Source organism: Meleagris gallopavo, chromosome 1 (assembly GCF_905368555.1).
Source record: "Meleagris gallopavo chromosome 1, MGAL_WU_HG_1.1, whole genome shotgun sequence".
In the NCBI taxonomy this organism is placed as follows: Eukaryota; Metazoa; Chordata; class Aves; order Galliformes; family Phasianidae; genus Meleagris; species Meleagris gallopavo.
The window spans coordinates 12,555,629-12,565,719 of NC_139404.1; the positions used below are offsets into that span (position 1 = coordinate 12,555,629).

At 36.6% G+C, this 10,091-nt stretch overlaps 1 protein-coding gene across 1 annotated transcript in view; it reads right to left on the reverse strand.

The window, feature by feature from the left end:
- Window positions 1–10,060, reverse strand: part of FBXL13 (F-box and leucine rich repeat protein 13) — a gene marked incomplete at its 5' end in the record, with an annotated part of 76,110 nt that extends 66,050 nt beyond the window's left edge. The window contains 6 exon segments of the mRNA XM_085216855.1: window positions 1,029–1,183; window positions 2,756–2,817; window positions 3,493–3,582; window positions 5,423–5,530; window positions 9,948–9,976; window positions 9,979–10,060. Of these exon segments, the coding sequence (XP_085072981.1) occupies window positions 1,029–1,183; window positions 2,756–2,817; window positions 3,493–3,582; window positions 5,423–5,530; window positions 9,948–9,976; window positions 9,979–10,060 (526 nt within the window).
- Window positions 10,061–10,091: the final 31 nt, after the last annotated feature.

Consider the following 10,091-nt stretch of genomic DNA (forward strand, 5'->3'; position numbering starts at 1 on the left):
TACTATAAACAGACCCCAGAAGTCATCAACGTTTATCCAACGAAAAAAAAAAATCAGCACTTTTTCTACTCCTCCTTCTCTTTTTCTTAATTCTCAGTCATTCCAGTTAACTTGTTTACAGTGCAACCCGACACTTATGTTGGTACCGGCACACTGAATGGAGTTTATCCATATGTCATAGAGGGAATATATGGTGTAGTTACGCCCTATAGATGACTCCCCTGCTCCTGTGAATTTGGAATTAACAAAAGCTACCTTGTTTGAAAGTAATATTTAGAAGAGAAGAAAGAAGTTAGTAACAGGAAAGAACAGGGGAGACAATAGCATGGCACTCTAACTCTGTAAAAGCAATATGTGAGCCATACACAACTACCTGAGCATAAGCCCATAGGTACAGGTGGAACTTTTGGCCCAATCTTTACTTTTACTGAACTTTTACTTGAAAAGATTAATGTTAACGGTATCTACCTTTAAAGTAGCTGTTGTGTGGAAACATTATAAAAATCAATCAATATACCTACAGGATCTGTGGAACATAAATTCTCAGGCAGAGCAAATAAAGCATTTATTTTTTTCTGTTTTCTGACATTTCATTTTGGTCTTCACTCCTTGTCCACCTCCCATGAAGATTTGCTCTAGCTGAAGCCAAGATAATAAGGAATCTGTGATTCCTCCCATTTTATCCCTATCACTGTACTCTTCCCAGAAAAGAATACTGGCCCACAACACCCTGTATTTTAGACATACACTCCACTTTCCTACCACCTCCCACGCCTGCTTTTCATCAGCATCACTGCTCAGTCTTTACAGAAGTGTACCACCATCACTTGTCCCAGCAAAGCAATTCAGAGAAACTTTGCCTTTCGTAGCATTCATGGAACCAGGCAGCCACAGGCCAGTCAACAAACAGCATCTTGCAATACAACCCAGCAAAAAGATAAATACATCACTGGACCAAGCATATTTAATTTATTTTCTCTTATATGACATGGATTTTTCCCTTATGCAGAATAACTGTGTAGACTTGCATGCAATTTTTTCCTTGTGAATCCGAACCCACATGCTCCACTTCTGTGTAACTGTTTTTAATATTTGGATGTCATAATGAACTACTGCCAGAGCCATCTTCTGTTCTGCCTTTTTTCTTTTGTTCTTTTTCAGCAAACTGTATTTTATCCATCCTCTGAATTATGAAACAGAATGAATAATTTAACATGGCTAACTCAACTTGAATGCAGTAAAATCTATAAAACTGCAGTTTACTTGGAAACACAAAGCAGTCAAGCTCATCGATATAAATTTCTGAATATAAAAGCTGTTTTTTTATTTAATTTAAATAAAATATGTATTGGTTATTCATTTTAATAAATTGTTTTTTTCTTAATTTCTACATTATCACACAATAAAATCCTGCTTGTTTTCACCATCATATAGAATGCTGTCAGCCCCTGTTCTTTAATGTTTGGTCCATATTTAAGAAAGGATTCTTGAGTATTTATACAAATAAACTTATAAATGCAAGCTTTTGCTTAAGTGTTCCTCCGAATTGGCAACTAAAAGGGTTATTTTTTGTTATTACCAATTTTGAACTTTGCTAAAAATCTCATTTCTGTTCCATGTGAAGTAACAAGATGTGATTACATTTAATGTCGCTGATACATTAAAATGTAGCATTTCTCCTCATCTGATTTTCTGAAAGGGCTATTGAATAAATTAGATCTTATCAGATCACTTCCATTTGCAAAAAGCTCTCTCATTTTGCAGTTAAAATATATAATGGATGCATTAATGAATGGAACGTTCTATTGCTCCTGTCCAACTTCTATAATTAAAAATAACTGTTAGCTCAGACAATCTTCAAAATGCTGTCATAAATGAAAAAGGAATAACTGTCCATGTCCCTGGTGTATAAGACAAAAATTTCCTTGCAGCAAGGAAAATTTAGTTATGAGGAAATATTTCCAGTAGAAGGGATTATGAAGTCCTGAAATAAACTGCCAGCAGAGACTGTCATGTCTCCAACACTTGTGATCTTTAAGATCACTAAAATCAGCCCAGAAAAATACTCACCAAGCCTAATCCAGATACAGCTTGTAAAATGTTGACCTCCCTACCAATCTTATGATGCTGTCACCCCTTGTCAGAATTTACACTAGTGCTTCCAGAGCTGTACATCAGATATAATTAGCAGTCTATGATTCCAAAATAAAATGGCATTGTTAAATCTCTGATCTAATCTATTCTAAATGAAGGATCATTAAATTTTGATACACATGTCTATAACAAAGAAACTAATGAATATCTTTATTTGTGATTACTGTATTTTAAAAGATACCTATGTACCATCCTCATTCTTTGAGAGGAAAAGAGGGATTACCAAAAGCATAAATTACCTACCACCAAGCACAAAGGAAACTGAATAAAGAGCAGAAGAGAACCCAGATATATTATGGTCAGATCAAAACTCAAACGATACTTTTATTCTTGGGTGCATTAACATATCCCTAACAAAGACAGTTGATCAAAATACAGAAGTGTCAGTGGACTTTGATCCTGTCTGAAATGACATTTACTAGCGTTAACATAAAATAACATTGCTGAAGAAAAGTGAAACCAAATTCAAGTCTGAGCTCTCTTTATTTTGTTCCATTAAAATGAAAACCATTTTCTCGCCCAAAGGAATTACATAGGCACACTTTTGATAAAAGATGTTTCATAAGATGTTCCTGACTCATATGTAAAAAGCAATACTTACCCAAAATTCATTAAGTTTCTGCTTTAAAAGTTCCATGCTTTGGTACATAATTCTTCAGTCATCTAAAGAATTCATTTATGGCAGTAGTACACAAAACAGTTCTGTACTATGAATATTTAAAAATCAGACAAAAATACAAAATCTTATGTTAATATTCTCTATGTGCAAATTAAAGTATCTATTTTTAAAGAGAATAATGTTCACATTATTTTCTGTTTACACTTAGAAGTACGTCCATTGCCAAATCATACCAGTTTTTATACACGGAATTAAAGGAAAAGCTAACTTCACATGTGAAGCAAAAATAATATGTTTCTTGAGGAAGGCTCAATCTAACTGAAATTGTCTTTTATCCTTCATATCCTCTCTTCAGCTGATCAACTTTATCCAGCAACTGAGCAAATTAAATGAACGCTCTCTGCATAAATCTTCCCTTGATCCATTAGAATGTACACCATTTGTTACATGATTTTAATCCATATTTATTTTAATAATCCTCTTTGAACTTCTAAAAAAAATCAAAGTTGTTTAAGACTAGGAGTAATGATCTTTTATTTTAAGAATATCTCCCCAAATAAATCAGTATCAATAGAAAGAAATACAAAAGATCATTTTTCCAACATCAGATGTAACAAAAATAACATAAGATCTTAAAAAAAAGAATTTGAGTTATTTGGTATTAGAAGGTTTGTTTACAGTACAGGGTTAATGCATATAATATATTCGATGATTTTTACCAGTTGTGCATCTAATCCAAAAAGTGTGTCCAGGTGAGTTTCTGAAATCCTCTTTAATTTTGGGTGTAAAAGATGAATCAGTACAGATACCTTCAAAAATGAAAGAAATTACATTAAATATAACCATTACATTAAGCATAACCAAATTACATTGAACATACGAGTATCCTGAAAAGAAAACAAATATTTTCTCTGTAGTTACTAGATGTTACAAAATACACTTTATTAATAAAAAGATTAAGACCTGTATCACTTTAATTAAAATTGACTATAGGAGACATTTTAAAATGTTTACAGAATACAGAAACAAATGACTATACTTTATTGTTACTCTTAGGGCAATTTTTGAAATACTGTGAAAGTCAGAGCTTAATACATTCAATATAACGTCAGCCATTTTCAATCAGATTATACTGTTTTGTTTCTTATCTTAGTATTGAATTAACAGGCATCTCAAACTTTCAATACTTGGAGTAATGTTTCCTTCCTTTACAGACAGACGATGGTGTGTCTAGGCAGGTAAAGTGTTCTCTTTTCATTTTAAAATGCAGACAACACAATCAAAAGTGAAAATAAATTTTAAAAGACCACAGTTCATTATATGTTCAGGAGAAACATAGAAAAGTATTTACCAAAATTAAAGGATAAATCAAGTCATTTTTCAACTTACAGGAAAGACAACATAAACATTAGCAATAAAAATCTCATCATTGCAGTTCAGGCTGCTGACATACCCTGTGATATGAGGAATTCTGATATGCTGTGGAAAGGACACAGTAAGGGCACAAATCTGCATCACTCACTGCAGTGACTTCATCTGTGATCATAAGGTACCAAAGTCAGTCCGAAAGCACTCAGAATGGCTGGGCTTCAGGCAATGCCTGAGATCCCTTCATAGGTGGGCCTAATGAGTAAGGATCCACCTCGTACAAAGAACCTGTAATGAAGTGACACATGCACAGAATATATGAGGAAGTTCTTGAATGCTTCACTGGTTCGGTAGATTGGCAGATTTGTCCACAGTACAGAGTTAATGCAAATACTCAGTGGCAATTTTCTGACAACTATGAGCCATTTTGCTTAACTCAGTATATCGACAGAGTGGTTCCTTACTAAAAGGCTATATCCATGGCAGACAATCCAATTCAGCTAAATTGAAAATAAAGTAAAATATATATATATAGCATAGGCTTTTCATGTAAGACAAAATTTAATTCATATTTCATTAACATTTTCCATCTCCTTCCTTTCGTTCCCTGAATTTTTGTCTCTGGTTGTTCATATTGCTACAAACTTTTGTTCATTTTTTCCTCTCTTCCTCTTCCCTTATGTTACAATCTCAGAAATTCTCCTCAATACTCAAAGCTTTTCTCATGGCCCAACCCTGATGATACCATGCAATTTTTGCACAGCTGTGACACCTACAAATGAACTGCATGAATGAATTCCAGTTAGTAAAAAAGAGGGTACTCTATCTTCTTAGTGACTCTTGTCAAAGTAAGTATCAGTATAGCTTGCTCTCTTTCCTTTACACCAATTGAAGACGTTTTCCCAACATTCAAAACCTTCATCAGATTGGAATTTGTAATCTCAGAGATTGTATGCTTACAGAAACACATCTGAACCATGAAGTTAATTAATTATACATGAAAGCTAAAACAGGAGGAGAAACTAGCTTCCACATGAGCTGTACATGAGCTTCCACTTCCAAAAAAGAGTAAGAACACACAACCTTAAATATTCAAAACTAGTGCAAAACACCAAATCCTGTTTTCATGATACTGCCAATATTGGCCCCACTGCATTTGCTATATCATAGGCCATTAATATTTACTTTTAACTTCTTGTCAGCAGTAGATGCTGTGGCATTAGCATGTTTAAAAGGCCAGGTTCAACATTATAAACCACATCACACGCACACTTTTAATACATACCATAAAACAGCATCTATTCCCTTTTCCATTATTTCTCTGAGCTTTTCCTCTAAAAATATAAGTGGGTCTTCTGGACACATAACAATTACACCACAAAGTAGAGCCTGAAAAAGAAACTGTAAGTTAATGCCTTCATGGTAACAGTAAAGGATCATCTAGATGTGAAACCATTAAAATAAACTCAAGATTAAAATTTACTTTTAAAATACTGTAAAATAAAAGCAAATTTTTTATCACTTACATTTCATTTCATTTATATCTTAAATAGAATATTGCATACATCAGAATATTTCAGTTGCTAGACTTCAAAGCATTGGGTTTAGGGCAGTAATAAAATACATGGTATTTCCATAAATATTCCTACTAAAAATTTCATTTTTTTTTATTCAAGAAAGAACATCCATAAAACAGGATAATTTCATTTATCTAATGAAAAACAGAATGTAAAACAAGATTAATTCTGTGCAGCATAGAATATGTTGAATTAGAATGCACAACCAGATATCAATCCAGTAATCAATACTGAAAACAAAATACGGATACTAAGAGTTTCAAATTTGCATTGCATTTTAGTAATGCTGCAGAATAACTGATGAACAGTTTTTCTCACTTGTGTTCAGCTATCTTCATCTAAAATCTATAGCTCGTTTATTTTTGGATTGTGAGTTCACATACAGACATATCTCCTAAATTATATTTAAAAGCATATGAGCAAACTCTGGTTATTTAAATTAATACTATGAACTAGAAAGCTTCTATTTCCAGACAAAAATTTCAGAACATGACCGTGCATCTTTAATGAGATATTAATCCACATTAAAGCAAAAGAAGTTATCCTGGGACGCACTCTATGTTTACAGTTCCCTCTGCTGATTATCAATAAAATAGCTCTCAACAGTTATCACAAAAGCAGCATCTGAATTTTTAGATTTTCTTCCAGCCCTGACCCTTAAAAATCTGCTTTTCTTTGTCTCATCCCACTTCCCACTACTGCTGTTCTCCTCGATGCAGCTGGATGGTGCTAACTCTCTCTGTCTAATTTCTGCCATTCAGAATCTGGTCTAAGAATCAGAAGACCATCACCCAAATTCTGACTGTGCAACTCACTGTCATAGAATAGATTGGGTCAGAAGGGACCCCAAGGATCATTAAGTTTCAACTCCCCTGACAGTTATCTTTAATTTTTTCCAAACCATTTATTCATACATATGTACCCTGTGGGTAAAAATACTTCATTTTCCAACATACATGTTGATTTTCTCATGTTATTATTATAAAACAACTGATATGCATAAATGAATAACTATATTAGAAATATATATATCTTACTATATATTTAAAATATATGCATCTGAAGCAACTGCTATATATGTGCTTGTTTAATCAATAGATACACAGACAGCATGTATGTATGTGTATATACATATATACACACACATGTATATGTACACACCCACCCACCCCCACCCCCACCCCCCTTGTATAGCTTGGCTAATATAATTTATATCGGAGTAATGAGAGAAAGCCACTCACCCTGTCCTGAGCTCACAAGATGAACTCCTGATGGAGTGGATCTCCAGAGAGATCCTTCCCCACTGGCAGTCAGCTCTTAAATGGGTCTAGGAGAGGTGGAGCCAGGCTCCACCCCTTCCTGAAGCACAGGTGAATTGCCTTCACCTGTGCTCCCATGGCTGACTCATTGCTCGCCTCAGGTGATCAGAGGTTCAGGCCATGATTCAGCAGCCCCATACAGTGCTGGATCAACTCAATATCTGAATGTAATGGCTTTCTCACTGTACAACTCAACTGAGAAGGATTTGTAACTGCAGAGCAGTCAGGAGAGAGATCACTGACAGTTATAACACAGAAGCACAATAATGGAGACTTTTGGCCATGAGTCTGTGCTGTTTCTTTACATGCCTAGAAGTCAAGACCACTATAATAAGGCAAAACAAAACATTTTTTTTAATGCACAGACAATGAAGGGTAACTGTCTTCAGTTTACACACTGAATATACTTATCAACCCACTACTTACAACCTTAGCATGATGTTCTTAATACAAACACAGGTTTCTATGTATACCTTGATGAGGGAATATATTAAGAAAATATTATAAATCTAACAGTTACTGTTGTCATTCATGACAAATAATACAATTTTTAATAATATCTAGACATTTAAATAACTTTCCTAGAAAGTTCTCCTATGGACAGATTTCCCAAAGCCAATCCCAAAGCTGTTCAGCTACTCCCCCTCCTGGATCAACCCAGTACCTGTCTGCCATATGAATTCCAGTCATTAGTATAAAGTTTAGTTCATGCTGTTTTCTTTTTTGCGTTGATGTGAATACAACAGCTTTTTTTTCCTCTCATGTTCTGAAAGGTCTAACACACAGAAAATCCACAACAGCCATTGGGGTAACCTCATTGCAGCCTTTGAGTACCTAAAGGGAGCCTATAAACAGGAAGGGAGTCAATTGTTTGGAAGGGTTGATAACTGCAGGACAAGGGGAAATGGTTTTAAGATGAGGGAGGGAAGATGTAGGTTAGATGCCAGGGGGAAGTTCTTTACAGAGAGAGTGATGAGGTGCTGGAACAGGCTGCCCAGAGAGGTTGTGGATGTGCCGTCCCTGGAGGTGTTCAAGGCCAGACTGGATGGGGCCCTGGGCAACCTGGTCTGGTATTAAATGGGGAGGTTGGTGGCCCTGCATGTGGGAGGGGAGTTGGAGATTCATGATTCTTGAGGTCCCTTCCAACCCTGGCCATGCTGTGATTCTGTGATACAGGCTGGTCTGCAAGGCTTCTCTTTAACTTACTCTCCCTTTCTGCATACATTGGACAACTGATAAAAATACACTCCTACCTTCAAATTTATTCTTACTCCTTAAAGTCTATTCCACACAATAACCTTGTGTGGAATACACAGCTATTGACAATCAGCAGTTTTGTTATATATATTATTGAAGATCTGCTGTTCACTGCGTATTCAAATTACACTAACATTTACATTTTACATACGCCATGACACCTTGCTTAAATGTCAATGCAGTATCATAAATGTTACATGTTATTATTTCAGATCTACCTGCAATAGAAGACTACACTGTACACTGGATGCATTTTGGCAAAGCCAGTGAAAGCTTGCATCTCAGGAAAGAGCTCCAAGTAGGTGGGCTGCAGCCTAAAGCAACACCGATTCCAAAATAGATCTACAAATGTGCCACAACTACGGTCAACATTGTTTCTTCTGGCGGCCCACAAAGTCTCGCCTACAGTTGCTATCCCTGTCAGTACAAAAGGAAAAAGGAGGGTGTATGAACCACGAGGCCTAGCCATGACCTTCAGTCTTTCGCTATCCCTGACCAGATGCCTGACTTCTCTCACAAGCTTCTCCATTCCAGCTGTAATCCCTGACCTTTCCATTCCTATTCCTAACTGTGTAGCAACCTATCCTTCAAAATTCAGCTGAGTCATATGGTAGAAAAGCTATGCATCCACATTTAATCTAAACATTGCATGAACACAGCTACAGTGAAGTCATGTTAAGCATACAACTTGCTGGATTTCATTTTGCCTGATGTTTTATGGTTATTGATTAAAGTAAATCTGGATGAGATCTGAAAAAGAGAAATCACACAGGAATGAAAGAATCCGACGCAGCAGGGAATCCTGAGTTATTTGGACATGACTATTTGGACACCAAGTGTGCGTGGATCATGTCCAAACCACAACATAACCATAAATGACTTAAGCAAATGTCCACTTTAGAACTCCATATCCTTCTAAATTTTGAGAATGTTTACATAAATGTTTATAGAACTCAGCTTAGCTATGGTATGCCTTAATAACGAGACCAGTATCATCTCATTTATCTCCATACAAAGCATACTGGAACCTCAGAAAAAATGACAATGACAAAAAAAATTCTTATAGGTACCAGTGAGCATCAACACCTAAGAAACAAGGAAAAAATAAAAATAAAAAAGGATGAAAAGATCTTACTGAGGCTGATTTTGTAACTAGTTCTTTCCCTTAAGTAACCCCTTTTATTCTGAACCTTAATTATTTCATTTTTGGTTTCACCTTCTTTTGGTTTTCTGAGCTTAAAGAAAAACAACCCAAAAGGAATGATCAGGAGAAAGATTCTCAGAAGTGCTCAATCTGCCCGGTGTGCTGCTCTGTAATTATTCTAAATGGCTCAAGATTTCCTTACGAATGTTTCCATGGGAATCCTGGCTGTAAGAGTTGCCTCCAAGCGGGTCTGTTTTGGTACCTGAGGACTATCAGGGAGCCTCTGAAACTCCTTTGTGCGTCATCTTTGTTCAAGGAGACTGAAACACAGGTGCTAGGTAAAACGGGAAGAAATCAAACAAATAGAACAGAATGGCGAAGAATACCGAAGTCGAAAACGCTGTGTGCCCCACAGCCCCACTCCCCAACGCTTCACGGAAGCTTCTTTACTCCCGTCCCAACACGGCACCTGAGACGCGGCCCACGTCAGGCCGCGCAGAGGCCTTTACCTCGTAGACCTGGACGAGGCCGTGCCGCCCCAGGCGCGGAGCTCGGGGCCGCCGCTGCGGAGGGCCTCCACGGCCGCAAGGCGTCGCCGGTCGCGTAGCAACGGGCCGGCATGGAGGTGCTGCCTCGGGCCTGCCCGCCCCGCC